Genomic DNA, 16,293 nt, shown 5'->3' on the forward strand with positions numbered 1-16,293 from the left:
TGAGTGCAGATGCCATTGTTAACCTTCCTTCCAGGAATCATATCTTGCTGGTAGGGTCACACAGAGGTTTTTGGGGGCCTGGGGCAAAATCTGAAACTGACACCCTCTGCTCTTCCATGAAAACACTGAGGGGAAGCTCCAGGGGTTGGAAGCAGGCTGGAGAGTGAGCCTGCCCTGAACTCACCCCACAGTGGCAGCTCCTGTCCTATGGGGCTGGGCCCAGCCTTCCCCTCTGGATGTTATAATTTGGCACACAGGGTCACAGTGCTGTTCAGGTTTGATTCTGATGGACGGATGGCTGAGCCAAATCTGCACGGGATTGTAACCCTCTGTCTCAGGTCACAATGACATTCATTCAGATTTGGCCTGACTGATGGAGGGGCAGCTGGGTCAAATCTGAGTGGTGATGTTAATCCATGTGCCAGCTTGCAATACCACTCAATTTGAGGGAGGGTCTCTCAAATGGGGAGCTTATTTTGCCGCTCCCTCCAGGTGGTCCTGGGCTCCTAATGTAGCACCATAGCTGGGGAAGCATTATACAATCTGTGTGAGGAAGAGATTCAACACTCAGACACTCAGCTGTGTTTAACACCTGCATGTGATGTGGACACTGTTCAATCTATGTCTGAAAGGTTCCTTGTATTTGTAAAAAGAACAGGAGTACTTACTCTGAAAGGAGTACTTATGGCACCTTAGAGACTAACAAATTTATTAGAGCATAAGCTTTCGTGGACTTATGCTCTAATAAATTTGTTAGTCTCTAAGGTGCCACAAGTACTGCTGTTCTTTTTGCGGATACAGACTCTGTCCCACTGTAGGGCAGAGAATAGAGCAAAGGCATAGGATGCATCCGAAGAAGTGGGCTGTAGCCCACGAAAGCTTATGCTCTAATAAATTTGTTAGTCTCTAAGGTGCCACAAGTACTCCTGTTCTTTTAGTGTAATCTTTGATTCCAGTCTGATTTGGTAGCTATGCAAACACAAGTCTATATGATAACAAAAGGTGCCAGGCAGTGGAGAATCAGCTCCACAATGCTGATATCCCACAATCACCCTCCCAGCCTGTTTTGCCACTTTCATCACTAGCAGCTTGGCTGGCTAATATGACCAACTGATATCACCTATTCTCACCTATTGTGCATTCTCACCCCCTCTGCTGGTCTTTGAAAGCCTTGGAGGGAACAGTATGGTGATAACTGTTTGCACAGCAAGCTACTTAATAAGTCTTAGCCATTGTTCTTGTAAAGAAGCCTGACTGTGTCCTCTGCACTAGATGGCCATGGGCCCCCAAATTGCAGAGAGCTGAGGGTTGTTTTTTTCTGTAGTGGGGAGATGCTCCATTATACATTCCAACCCCCATTTTTGTTCACTAATGTCATTTTGTCCTATTTCTATGCCTTTGCTCTATTCTCTGCCCTACAGTGGGACAGAGCACATGGCCCCCTATTCATTATTGGTACAAAATCCACATTAAATCATTGAATGGATCACTAATGAAATACTGGTGAACTTTGAAATTCTTACCTTTTGCTTTCCAAATACGATACAAAAGGAAGACAATGATGATGGTGGTGATTGTACTCATCCGGAGTTGCGATTTTACCAAGCAAAGGATGCTAGAACCTAAAAACGTTTGAAATTTTCAGTTATATTCAATCTTCCTTTAGAAAATTATTTTCATTTTAAACAAAGAAAATAAGTCTTACTGCTTCTTCTGCTTTCACAATAAGATTGTTTATGCTTTCTAGGTATTGAGGGATACAAATGGGGAGAGAACATTAGAATAGGTGTACATCTAGATCTCTGTTATAGGTTCATCTAGTGAGCTGTCCAGAATGTAAATATATTCAGTGCCCAACATCTATTCTTGTTCTGAAAAGGGAAAGAGAATTTACTTACCTGTTCAGCAACTGGAGTTCTTCAATATGTGTTGTCTTTATGAGTTTCACTGGTGTGCATGGGCTCCATGCTCTGGAGATTGCAATGCTACACTTATTGTCCATTGGTCGCACCTGCTCCTTGCATAGCATCAAACCCTTCTCCCCTCACCAGTATAAAAGGGGGCAGAGTGACCAATTGACCTTCTAGTCCTTTGCCAACATCCAGTTCCAAGTATTAGACTCAGCAGTAGCAGAGAAAGGACAGTGGGGCATGGAACAGATATAGGTAACATATCTCAAAGATCTCCAGTTATCGAACAGGTAAGTACCTTCCCTTCATTCTTTGAGTGCTTTCCTATATGTGTTCAATGTCTGGTGACTCCCCAGCAGTATTCCATAAGGGCAGAGGGCATTGCGAGTCTAATTAAATAGAGATTTTAATATAGCCCTGCCAAACTGAGCAGCTGCATGTGATGCCTGCACAACATAGTCACGTTTCATGAAGGTACAGTATGTACATCACTCCAATTAGCAGCCCTATAAATATTAAGTATAGGAACACCTCTAACCAAAGCTATGGAGGCTGCCTGTGCCCTTTTTGAAAGTAGTCTAATCTTCCCAGGGATCTGTAAAATTGGCTATTTTAAACCTGACACCAATCTAGAAGTTCATTGGGTTGAAGTTGCTTTATTCGTAAGGTATGTCTAGACTGCCGCTGGGAGCATGCTTCCCAGCATGGTTAGAGAGACATGTGTAACCCATGTGCCTAATAGGGAGGTATCTCTTTAAGAGACCCAGTGTGTGGGAGGTAGGAGTGAGTTGTGTCTGCTTAACAAGGGCCCTGACAGTGTGCCCTGTGTGAGTTGGGAGAAGCTGAGTTCAGGAGCAGAAAGCAGGCTGTTCCTAACTATGAAGCATTTTGCAGCAGGTTAGAGATATTGTTAACCCTCTATTAGGGAATCATGGACAATGTTAATAACAGGGGAAATTGGGAGGGAAAAATAACTTCTATTTTAATTGTATGCTTTGAATGTTGTTTGATTTTAGCCAAACTGTTCTAGTTAAATTGTCTCAATTAGTGTGATTCACCAACTTTTCTTTAACTGTAGTAATAGGAAAAGAGTCATTTATATTTTGCTATTCTCAGTTTTGTATTTTCTTGTAACAGGGTTTTCTTTAAATCTATACATGTAACTGAGTGATTGGTTAATCAGTTTGCTGACTGGCTAACAGTGATTTGAAGCAGAGGAAGAATCTGCATGGATTACAACTGAATATTCCTACAAGCAAGTGGAAGGAAGATATTGTTTTAGTCTCAGCAGACTTTATAGATTTGGTAATCAAATCTATCTGAAATTAGGTGAATCCTGGTGAGTCCAAATCCAATCCCCTTGGATCTTAACACAAGGAGAATTTAACCATCCCCCCTCCTTTCCCCCACCAATTCCTGGTGAGTCCAAATCCAATCCCCTTGGATCTTAACACAAGGAGAATTTAACCATCCCCCCTCCTTTCCCCCACCAATTCCTGGTGAGTCCAAATCCAATCCCCTTGGATCTTAACACAAGGAGAATTTAACCATCCCCCCTCCTTTCCCCCACCAATTCCTGGTGAGTCCAAATCCAATCCCCTTGGATCTTAACACAAGGAAAAATCAATCAGGTTCTTAAAAAGAAGGCTTTTAATTAAAGAAAGAAAGGTAAAAATAATCTCTGTAAAATCAGGATGGAAAATAACTTTACAGGGTAATCAGATTCAAATTAGCTGGGAATTGGTCCTGCTTTGAGCAGGGGGTTGGACTAGATGACCTCTTGAGGTCCCTTCCAACTCTGATATTCTATGATTCTATGATTCTATGAAAGAGCCCAGAGGAACCCCCTCTAGCCTTAGATTCAAAGTTACAGCAAACAGAGGTAAACCCTCTAGCAAAAGGACCATTTACAAGTTGAGAAAACAAAGATAAGACTAATACGCCTTGCCTGGCTGTTACTTACAAGTTTGAAATATGAGAGACTTGTTCAGAAAGATTTGGAGAGCATGAATTGATGTCTGTTCCCTCTTAGTCCCAAGAGCGAACAACCCCCAAAACAAAGAGCACAAACAAAAGCCTTCCCCCCCCCCCACCAAGATTTGAAAGTATCTTGTCCCCTTACTGGTCCTTTGGGTCAGGTGTTGGCCAGGTTACCTGAGCTTCTTAACCCTTTACAGGTAAAAGGATTTTGGTGTCTCTGGCCAGGAGGGATTTTATATTATTGTACACAGGAGGGCTGTTACCCTTCCCTTTATAGTTATGACAGGCCTACTAAACCCAGGGTTGTGAGTTCAATCCTTGAGGGGGCCATTTAGGGATCTGGAGCAAAAAAAAATCTGTCTGGGGAGTGGCCCTGCTTTGAGCAGGGGGTTGGAGTAGATGACCTCCTGAGGTCCCTTCCAACCCTGATATTCTATGATCTTTCATTAATAGAAACAAACAGCCTACAGGATGTCCTAAATGGAATTGTCATGTTTAAATCAAAGGACAAGGCTTGTAGGATATCTGTGTGCAGTGCTGTTTCACCCTTGGTTGAAATTGGTTTCAATAAGAACACCAATAAATGTATAGATTGAATTAAATGAAAATGAGACAGCAGATTTGCAAGAATTTAGGGTGTCATCTGAGAGTAACCTTGTGTGTGGAAAATCACATATAGCAACTCTGCCATAAGTGCTTGCAACTCATATACCCTATACACCAGTGTAATGCCCAGGAGGAGTACTGCCTTATGGACAAGTGTAACAAGGAACAGGAACCCAATGTTTCAAAGGGAAGACCCATAAGTGTCACAAGAGATCCCACAAAGGGGTAAGCTGCCACACAGGGTAAAAATTCTAACAAGTCCTTTTAAAAAAAAAATTCACCAAAGGATGAGGGGGGAAAAATGTATTGTCCTGAATCAGCAAATGAGGAGCCAAAATAGCAATCAAATGTACACACAGAGAACTAATCCAAAGACTAGTGGTTTACAAAGATAATCAGGAATCATCATTTCTATGGGAGAAAGTTTGCATTGTGTTGACAAATAGAAAATCTTCTCCATTTTCCTGGTAAATACTCCTACCAAGAGAATTCCTACTTTCAATCAATATCCACTGAACGTCAACAGAACAACAGTTTTCTCCAGATCTATCCGCCACATATTTTCCATGCCATGAGATGATGGGATGCAAGGGATGGGTGAAGAGTGGCTCCATTGTTCTGACTGAACAAGTGTGCACACAGTGGAAGAGGTATCGAAATAAAAACCCACGCTGTACAGAGCTCCTGGACCCATTCTGTCAGGGCCAAATTGGACATAGCTGAAAAAACAAGGTTCTGTCTTGTTTGATTTTCCTCAACGCCCGTAGAAATAAGGGAGTCAAAGGGTGAGCATAAAACAAACCCTGAGTCCATGGAGTCAAATGTGTCCCCTTGACAATCCAATGTATTGTAGAGCACATCAGGGGCTTGCTCCTTTTTATCCTCCAGGTGCAGTTAGGTAGTCCCACACGTGATAGACATGTGGTCTCTCGGCTTGAGCTAATGTGCTAGAAATATCATTGTGGCCATGTCAGCATGGGCTCAGAGGCAGATTAAGATTTATGGGGGCCCTGGACAAAAAGAACATTTGCATCCCATACACACACACATACCCACGCCATGGGGCTCCGACCCCCTGCTCCTCCCTTTTCCTCCTTGGCCCTGCCTCCTGGCCTGTCCGAAAGCTGGGTTGTGGTAAGAGCCATCCACGGAGCCTGGTTTGCCCTAGGGAGCCCTAGACCCTCCTCCTGTCCTGGACGGCATGCTCTGAGGGGCAGGAACATGGGACAGGGGCTGATCTCAGGCACCCGGCTCCTTGCCCAGGACAGGTGGAAGGTCTGGGACATCCCAGAGCTGCCCAGGCTTCCTGGGTGGCTATTACAACAGTCTAGGGTGACCATATGTCATGTTTTGTCCAGGCCAGTCCCCTTTTTAAGCCCTGCCCCAGACATCCTGACTTTTTTCGGCAAAACTGGGCATTTTTTCCATCATAAGTTGGCAAGAGTAAACGGGACCGTGACATTCTATACCTTGGGGTAGTGTCTTGGAACCCCCATATTCATTTTTGTATAATCATGATCTAACATATAAAGCATGCCTTGTAAGGTATCAGGGGAAAGGTTATGATCTGTTGATAGTCATTTTTCTATCCACATATGTATATCATTAATGCATATGAAGTTATGTGAATTATGTTGTATGGTTGTCACTAAAACATACTGTAAATTGGGGATTCAGCCAGATATTAGCTCCCCGGAGGCAACATCAAGGAAAGTAACCAACGCTCGGGCAGGGTGTGAAACAACCCATCAACAACCATTGTCCAGCAAGGGAGCTACAATGCAATGACTCACCTACATGAGGCCACACCAGGGGAATTGCTCAACTTTGCCTGGAGACTCAGCAATGCCCACCAGACATGCCTGGACTTGTGCTCCGCAAGCACATAGGACTGAGGATATAAAACAGAACACATGCTGGACCTTTCTCCTTCATCCACCTACACTGTAAGCAACAAGGACACTTAGAAGACTCCAACTCAGGAGACTGGCCCAGATTTCAAGGGAGATATTATGGACTGCAGTATCCAGTGGGGTGAGAAACTGCTTAATCTAGATGTCTAATAGGGTTGAGAGTTTAGACTGCGTGCTTATATTTTGTTTTCTTTTGGTAACTAATTCTGACTTTTTGCCTATCACTTAAAAATCTATCTTTTGAAGTCCATACACTTATTTTACTGTTTATCTTTACCAGTGAGTTTGTATGAAGTGTTTGCAAAACCTGAGCAGATTTGCCAAAGTCTGGTGTATATCTGCCCAGGTTTTGCAAAGGTTGGTTCACCACTGATGAAGTGGTGAACCAATTAATAAATCTGCATTGCTTGTCTTGAGGAGTGCAGGACAGCATATTCCTGAGGTACAGTGCTGGGAGCTGCGGGGATTTGGCTCTGGTGCCTTTGTCTGTGTGATTCATAAGTGGCTCTGGGAGCATTCATGCAATCTAGCTGGGTGTGGGGGCTCCACATACAGTTGGGCTGAATGATCACAGCACCTGGAGGGGTTTGCTGCTGGTCACTAGCAAGGGACTGTGAGAGACCGCACAGGTTGGAGAGAGTTAAGGGGGCACAGTGGTCCCACGGTCCCAGGCTGCAACCCGGGGATCCCGTCACAGGGACAAATACCCAGTTTTGCCAAAAAGGAGCTGGGTGGGGGGGCGAGAGGCTTGGGGGTCCCTAGAAGGGAAGGTCTGTTTACAAATACAGGGAGCAAAGGAGTCGTGTGTGTGTGTGTGTGTATATATATATATATATATATATATATATATATATATATATATATATATATATATATATATATATATATATATATATATATATATATATATATAAGAGGGGGAAAATTTTAGCTGTCTAAAAGGTCCATTCAAATAGGGAAGGAATGAATCTGAGTGAGGGTTTGAGGGGAACACTGAAAAGCCAAGAGAGTTTATATATAATGTGCTGGGCTGGCTGGAAAAGTCTCTTTAAAATCAAACACAAACAAACAAACAACTCAGGGGGAAAACCAGCTATTTATTGAAGACAACAAAGTAACTGTGTACAGTTGCTATACTTTATTTTACTACTTTATTGTTTTAAATGAGTTAGAACTGCCTGTCTTATTGCAACTGGTTTAATAAAGAAAAACATGTAATTTAAAATACTTCAATTATTCCTGTTTAACTTAAATACAATATGTAAATGTTCCTTTTTAAGTGGTTTGAGAAGCTGATGTAGTCAGAGTGTCTGAGCACAAGCTGTGGAGCCAGAAAAATGAGTTCTCTTCCTCAATAGGTGATTTTTGCTTATTGCATAACTTTGTATTGTCTGAGTTTCCACATCATAGAATGACTTTCTATTTACTTAGCTCCAAGCAGATAGTGAGGATTAGTTATTTAGATTTTATAAAGCAGCTTGAAGTTTAAAAACACTAAATATAAGCTATGGATTTATTAGAAAAATACTAGATTGTAAACTGCTCATGGCAGGAGCCCTGTCTCTTTACATGTCAAAGAATATAAATATGAATGAAAATAAATGGTTCAAGGCACTAAAAAATGTGTCTATCTTAAAGTTGTCATCTTGTCAATAAATTGTTTGGTTTTGAATTAATAACCCCGCTGATCCTTGTGATGGTAGTTTTGGAGATGTAGTTTCAGGTGACTAAGTGTGGATAGTTGCGGCTGTCTGTACACATAATACAGCATTATGCCAGAGAACTCTGCCCTAATGCGAAATATTATAATAGCTGAGACATGAGGGGTTTTTTTCTAAAACAGTATTGACTATTGATAAGCTCAGGACTCTTGAGTTCTCTAACTGGCAGTGATACTTCATTCACTCTGTGCTTGACTGTAGGCAATTCACTTAATCTCTGTATGTTTCACTACACTCGTGTAAAATGGGGGGGGAAAGAGAGGCTGGGGGGTCAGCTCCACATGAGAGGGAGGGGGAAGGAAAGGGGCTGGGAAACCAGCTCTGTGCAGGAAAGGGGGGGGTTGGAGGACCAGCTCCTCATGGGGGGGAAAATATATTCACCCTACTACAGCTCTGATGTCCAGCCTGGCTAGGAGGTAGGGCCTGAGGGGGAAGAGGAGGAGCAGGGGGTGGGGCTAGAATTCCACCCTGCAGGGGGCCCCTCAGTTGGCCAGGGCCCTGTTGGCCCATATGATATTAATAGGTATATCTCCATATATTATCTCATAGAGCTGGAAGGGACCTTGAAAGGTCATTGAGTCCAGTCCCCTGCCTTCACTATCAGGACCATGTACTGTCCCTGACAGGTTGCGTGGTGTGTGTTTTGTTTGTTTGTTTGTTTGTTTTGGTTGTTGTTTCCCCAGTTCCCTAAATGGCCCCCTTAAGGGCTGAACTCACAACCCTGGGTTTAGTAGGCCAATGCTTAAACCACTGAGCTATCCCTCCTCCCCATCCATCACTGCTAAGCCACCTACATATGCCCTTTTTGACCAGAAAGTCATGTAGTTCTTGTTGTGCTTCATGACATACCATGTGGGTACACCCCATTGATCAAATACAGATTTGATGACTGACTCCGTTATAGTCCATTTGTGGTTCATCTCAATAAATGCCTGCTTAGATAGTCTGCCAGGAAATAGCGAAGGCCTGTCAGATGAACAGCAGATATTGTTATGTTGTGCCAAATACCAGTTCCATAAAAAGAGTACATTCTTATATAAGATAATACACCTGCTTGTTTACATGAAAGATTGCCACAGCATTGTCACTAATAATTTAAATATGTAGTCATGCAATGTGAGAGAGCAAGGATTTGGACACTTTGAAGTGGGATTTCTGAATCTCTGCCATTGATACAAAGTAACTCCTGGTACAATTTATAGTCATCAGGAGGCTAAATCTGCTGGGTAATGAATCTTCTTGAATTGAGGAAAGACAACGAATTGAAGAATTGTCTGTTTTCAGGAAGAACCTTCCTCTGAAGGATTATCACAGATTGAGGTGTCACTAGAGGAGGTTTTGGAATTAATTGATAAACTTAACAGTAACAAGTCACTGGGACCAGATGGCATTCAACCAAGAGTTCTGAAATAACTCAAATGTAAAATTGTGGAACTACTAACTATGGTTTGTAACCTGTCCTTTAAATCGGCTTTTGTACCCAGTGACTGGAAGATACCTAATGTAACGCCAATATTTAAAAAGGGCTCTAGAGGTGATCCTGGCAATTACAGACCAGTAAGTCTAACGTCATTACCAGGCAAATTTGTTGAAACAATAGTAAAGAATAAAATTGTCAGACACATAGAAGAATATAAATTGTTGGGCAAAAGTCAACATGGTTTCTGTAAAGGGAAATCATGTCTTACTAATGTATTAGAGTTCTCTGAAGGGGTCAACAAAAATGTGGACAAGGGGGATCCAGTGGACATAGTGTACTTAGATTTCCAGAAAGCCTTTGACAAGGTCCCTCATCAAAGGCTCTTATGTAAATTAAGTTGTCATGGGATGAGAGGGAAGATCCTTTCATGGATTGAAAACTGATTAAAAGACAGGGAACAAAGGGTAGGAATAAATGGTAAATTCTCAGAAAGGAGAGGGGTAACTAGTAGTGTTCCCCTAGGGTCAGTTCTAGGACCAATCCTATTCAACTTATTCATAAATGATCAGGAGAAAGGGGTAAAAAGTGAGGTGGCAAAGCTGCAGATGATACTAAACTGCTCAAGCTAGTTAAGAACAAAGCCGACTGTGAAGAACTTCAAAAAGATCTCACAAAACTAAGTGATTGGGCAACAAAATGGCAAATGAAATGTAATGTGGATAAATGTAAAGTAATGCACATTGGAAAAAATAACCCCAACTATACGCACAATATGATGGGGGCTAATTTAGCTACGACTAATCAGGAAAGAGATCTTGGAGTCATCATGGATAGTTCCCTGAAGATGTCCATGCAGTGTGCAGTGGAAGTCAAAACAGGATGTTAGGAATCATTAAAAAAGGGATAGAGAATAAGATGGAGAATATCTTATTGTCCTTATATAAATCCATGGTATCGCCACATCTTGAATACTGCATACAGATGTGGTCTCCTCATCTCAAAAAAAGATATACTGGCATTAGAAAAGGTTCAGAGAAAGGCAACTAAAATGATTAGGGGTTTGGAACGGGTCCCATATGAGTAGAGATTAAAGAGGCTAGGACTTTTCAACTTGGAAAAATAGGAGACTAAGGGGGGATATGATAGAGGTATACAAAATCATGAGTGGTGTGGAGAAAGTGAATAAGGAAAAGTTATTTACTTGTTCCCATAATAAAAGAACTAGGGGCCACCAAATGAAATTAATGGGCAACAGGTTTAAAACAAATAAAATGAAGTTCTTCTTCACACAGCACACAGTCAACTTGTGGAACTCCTTGCCAGAGAAGATTGTGAAGGCTAGGACTATACCAGGGTTTAAAATAGAACTGGATAAATTCATGGAAGTTAAGTCCATTAATGGCTATTAGCCAGGATGGGTAAGGAATGGTGTCCCTAGCCTCTGTCTGTCAGAGGGTGGTGATGAACGACAGGAGAGAGATCACTTGATCATTACCTGTTAGGTTCACTCCCTCTGGGGTTCCTGGCATTGGCCCCTGTCGGTAGACAGGATATTGGGTTGGATGGACCTTTTGTCTGACCCAGTATGGCCATTCTTATGTCTGTGTGACAAGAACCAGGGTGGGGTGAAGGGAAAGCCCCCTAATAGGTATGCATATGCACTTTGCAAAAGTCTATATGATAACACAAGGTACCAGGCAGTGGAGAATCAGCTCCACAATACTGACATCCCACAGTCACCCTCCCAGCCTGTTTTGCCACTTTCATCACTAGCAGCAGGGCTGGCTGAGATGACCGACTGATATCACCTACTCTCACCTACTGTGCATGCTTACCCCCTCTGCTGGTCTTTGGAAACCTTGGAGGGAACAGTAATTTGATAACTGTCTACACAGCAAGCTACTTAATAAGTCTCAGCCATTGTTCTTGTAAAGAAGCCTAACTGCGTCCCCTGCACTAGATGGACATGGGCCCCAGATTGCAGATCTGAGGGTTTGTTTTTTCTGTAGTGGGTAGATGCTCCATTATACATTCCCACCCCCATTTTGTTCACTAATGTCCTTTTGTCCTATTTCTATGCCTTTGCTCCATTCTCCGCCCTATAGTGGGACAGAGACAAGACTCCCAATTCATTATTTATTCAAAATCCACATAAAATCGGTGAATGGATCACTAATGAAATACTGATGAACTTTGAAATTCCTACCTTTTGATTTCCAAATACGATACAGAAGGTAGACAACGGTGCCAGTGCCAGTTCCGATGATGGTGATTGTACTTATCCGGGGGTGCGATTTTACCAAGCCAAGGACGCTAGAATCTAAAAATGTTTGAAGTTTTCAATTATATTTAATCTTCCTTTCAAAAATTATCTTCATTTTAAACAAAGAAAATAAGTCTCACTGCTTCTTCTGCTTTAAAAATAAGATTTTATATGTTTCCTAGGTACTAAGGGACAGAAATGTGGAGAGAACATTACAATAGGTGTAGATATAGAACTCTTTTATAGGTTCCTCTAGGGAACTGGCCAGAATGTAAAAATATTCAGTACCCAACATCCACTCTTCTTTTGAAAAGGGAAAGAGAATTTACTTACCTGTTAAGTAACTGGAGTGCTTCATTATGTGTTGCCTATATGAGTTTCACTGGTGTGCATGGGCTCCATGCTCTGGAGATTGCAATGCTTCACTTAGTAGTATCTGTTTATTGCACCTGCTCCTTTCATAGCCTCAAACTATTCTCCCCTTACCAGTATAAAAGGGGGCAGAGTGACCAATCGACCTTCAAGTCCTTTGCAGATGTCCAGTTACAAGTATTAGACTGAGAAGTAGCAGTGAAAGGACAGTGGGTCATTGGAAGCATACAGATAACACATCTCAAAGGACTCCAGTTATAGAACTGGTAAATACCTTCTCTTCCTTTTTTGAGTGCTTTTCTGTGTGCATTCAATATCAGGTGACTCCCCAGCAGTATTCCATAAAGGCAGAGGGTACTGCAAGGCCTGGTCCACACTAACCCCCCACTTCGAACTAAGATACGCAACTTCAGCTACGTTATTCACGTAGCTGAAGTTGCGTATATCTTAGTTCGAACTTACCGCGGGTCCACACGCGGCAGGCAGGCTCCCCCGTCGATTCCGCGTACTCCTCTCGCGGAGCAAGAGTACCGGCGTCGACGGCGAGCACTTCCGGGATCGATTTATCGCGTCTTGACAAGATGCGATAAATCGATCCCAGAAGATCGATTGCTTACCGCCGGACCCAGAGGTAAGTATAGACGTACCCCAAGTCTAATTAAATAGATATTTTAATACAGCCCTGCCAAACTGAGCATCTGCATGTGATTCCTGCACAACAGAGTCATGAACATCATTCCAGTTAGCAGCCCTACAAATGTTAACTATAGGAACACCTCTAAACAAAGCTATGGGGGATGCCTATGCCCTGGTTGAATGTAGCCTAATATTCTCAGGGAGCTGTAAATTGACCATTTCATAACATAACTTTATACAACCTGACACCCATCTAGAAGTTCATTGGCTGGAAATTCCCTGATCCTTAAGGTATGTCTTCAGTGTAGCTGGGAGCATGCTTCCCAGCATGAATAGAGGGACATGCATTAGTTTTGCTTAAGCTATCATGCTAAAAATATCAGTGGGACTGCAATGGCACAGGGTAACTGCCTGAGTAGAAACCTGCCTGAGCGCCTGGGTACATAGGTGGCTGGCCTGAGCTCCTGCCCCTGTAGCCATGTTATTTTTAGTATTCTAGCTCAGTCAGAGCTATCATGTGTCTGGCTATCAGAGCTGGGAAGGTGGCTCCCAGGTGCATTGTAGATGTACCCTTAGATCTTTCACCAATAGACACATCCTCTAGGGGGTGACTTAAATGGATTTGTTGTATTTAAATCAAAGAACATAGACTGTAGGACATCTAATGTGTGCAGTGTTACTTGGTTGAAGTTGGTTTCAGAAAGAACACCATTAGATGTATAGATTGAATTACATGAAAATCAGACAGCACATTAGGAAGAATTTTAGGTGTTCTGAGTAACCTTCTCTGTGTAAAATCATATATAGCAACTCTGCCATAAGTGCTTGCAACTCATTTACCACACCCCACCAATGTAATGGCCATGAGGAATAACTGCTTTATGGAGAAATGCATCAAGGTACAGGCATCAATGGTTCTAAAAAAAGACCCACAAATCTGTAAGAACAACATTGAGATTCCACAAAGGGGTAGGATGCCAGACAGGGAGGGTGGGGGCCTTTAAAAAAAATTCAACCAAAGGATGAGAAAAAAAAATAGTCCACTACTGGCAGATGATGAGTTGGAATAGCATCCATATGTACACACAGAGAACTATTGGAAAGACTGGAGGTTTCCAAAACTGAAAGGTAATCAAGAATTTCAGGAATCATCATTTGTATTGGAGAAAGTTAGCATTGTGTTGAGCAAATAGAAACACATTTCCATTTTCCTTGTAAATGCGCCTAGTATGAGGTTTCCTACATTCAATCCATATCTACTGAACATCAACAGAAGAACAGTTTTCTCCATATGTCAGCCAGATAGCTTCCATGCCATGAAATGATGGGATATAGAGATGGATGAAGAGTGGTTCCATTGTTCTGCTGAACAAGTCTGCATACAGAGGAAGAGGCATCAGAGTAAGCACTAACACTGTATCGAGCTCCTGGAACCTGTTCTGTCTGGGCCAAATTGGACATAGAAGAAAAAACAAGGCTCTGTCTTGTTAGATTTTCCTCAACACTCATAAAATTAAGGGAATCAGAGAGTAAGAATAAAACAGACTCTGGGTAAATGGAATCAAATGTATCCCCTTGACAATCCAGACTCTATCCCCCTTTTGAGCAGAAAGCCATATACTTCTCATTGTGCTTGGTGATATAACATGATATATCATGTGTTACACCCCATTAACCGAATACAGATTTGATGACCAAGTCCTTTGTAGTCCATATGTGTTCATCTAGAGAAATATCCACTTAGATAGTCTGCTAGCAAATTGTGACGACCTGGCAGATGAACAACAGATATTGTTATGCTGTGCCAGATACACCAGTTCCATAGAAAGAGTACTTCCCTATATAAGAAAGTGTATCTGCTTGTTCACATGAAACAGTGACACAGTATTGTTGCTTATAATTTAAATATGTTGTCCTACAATGTGAGAGAGAAAGGATGTTGGATAGCTTGAATTGGGATTTGTGACTCTGCCATTCACCAAACTAACTCCTTTATAATAATCAGGAGGCTAAGGCTAGGTCTACACTACCCGCCTGAATCGGCGGGTAGAAATCTACCTCTCGGGGATCGAATTATCGCGTCTCGTCAGAACGCGACAATCGATCCCCGAATCAACGCTCTTACTCCACCAGCGGAGGTGGGAGTAAGCGCTGTCGACGGGAAGCCCGTGGAGGTCGATTTTGCCGCCGTCCTTACAGCGAGGTAAGTCGGCTGCGATACGTCTAATTCAGCTATGCTATTCGCGTAGCTGAATTTGCGTATCTTAAATCGACTCCCCGCTGTAGTGAAGACCTGCCCTAAGTCTGAGGCAATACAGCAGCTTTGTCCAATGATGAAGGGGATGTCTGTGTCAGGATAATATCAACACCCTGATGCAGGGCAACATCCTCAATGAGATGTGTGGGTCAGGAGAGGATGCAGTGCCTTAATCTGCTGATATAATTGCAGATGGGTCCTGAGGTATAGGTGACCTGTATTAGGAAGTAGATGGGATAAACACCAGGGAGGGAGAAGAGTTATTTAAGTTAAGTACTAATTTTGACACAAGAATAAATGGATACAAACTCGCCATCAACACGTTTAGGCTTGAAATTAGACAAAGGTTTCAAGCCATCACAGGAGTGAAGTTCTGGAACAACCTTCCAAGGGGAGCTGGGGGAAAAAAACTAACTGGCTTGAAGACTGAGCTTGATAAATGTATGAAGGGGTTTTTAAAGTGAGATTGTCTACAATGGCCCATGGCCCATCTATGACTACTAGTAGTAAATACCTCCAGCAACTGGAGGTGGGAGACTAAATGGAGAAGTTTATGAGTTACTACAGTGAATTCTTTCTCAGGTGTCTTTCTCGGGTGTTGGGTCTTGCAGACAATCTCAGCATCTAACTTATTTGTAGTTGGGAAGGAATTTTCCCCCAGTGAAGTGGCAGAGACCCTTGGGATTTCTTGCCTTCCTCTGCAGCATAGGGTGGGGATCACTTGCATGTTTAAACTAGAGTAAGTGGTGGATTCTTTGTAACTTGAACTCTTTAAATCATGATTTGAGGACTTTGGTATCTTATGTTACTGAAGACAAATGTAAGGTGCTACACTTAGGGAAGAAAAAACAAATGCACACATAGAATGGGAGATAATTTGCTTGGCAGCAGCACTGTTGCAAAAGATCTGGGAGTTGTGGTGGATCACAACCTCAAGGTCAACAATGTATTGCTGTTACAAAACAAGCAATGTAATTTTGGGTTGCATTAACAGAGGCCACACAAGTCATGAGAGATTATAATACCACTTTACTCAGTGCTGGTTCAGCCTCAGCTGGAGTACTATGTCCAGTTTTGGTCACCAAGGTATAGAAAAGGCATAAAGAAACTGGAAAAGGATCCAGAGGTGAGTGACAAAGATGATCAAAGAGATGGAATGCAAGCACTATGAGCAAAGGACCAAAGAACTGAGTATGTTTAGTCTGGAAAAAAGGA

The 16,293-nt window shown here is 42.3% G+C and overlaps 1 protein-coding gene across 5 annotated transcripts in view; it reads right to left on the bottom strand.

Annotated features, from left to right (window-relative positions):
• The window catches only part of LOC128826533 (butyrophilin subfamily 3 member A1-like), a 113,673-nt gene that overhangs the window by 76,036 nt on the left and 21,344 nt on the right, over nt 1-16,293 (bottom strand). For 4 of the 5 annotated variants that reach the window (XM_054009861.1, XM_054009860.1, XM_054009864.1 and 1 more), the window contains 2 exons: nt 11,757-11,870; nt 1,524-1,622 (listed from right to left, as the gene is read on the bottom strand). In XM_054009861.1, the coding sequence (XP_053865836.1) occupies nt 1,524-1,622; nt 11,757-11,870 (213 nt within the window). The remainder of the gene's footprint in view (nt 1-1,523; nt 1,623-11,756; nt 11,871-16,293) is intronic. The other variant, XM_054009862.1, reaches the window with a different exon arrangement.

The sequence above is a fragment of the Malaclemys terrapin genome, chromosome 20, assembly GCF_027887155.1.
Source record: "Malaclemys terrapin pileata isolate rMalTer1 chromosome 20, rMalTer1.hap1, whole genome shotgun sequence".
Taxonomy (NCBI): Eukaryota; Metazoa; Chordata; order Testudines; family Emydidae; genus Malaclemys; species Malaclemys terrapin.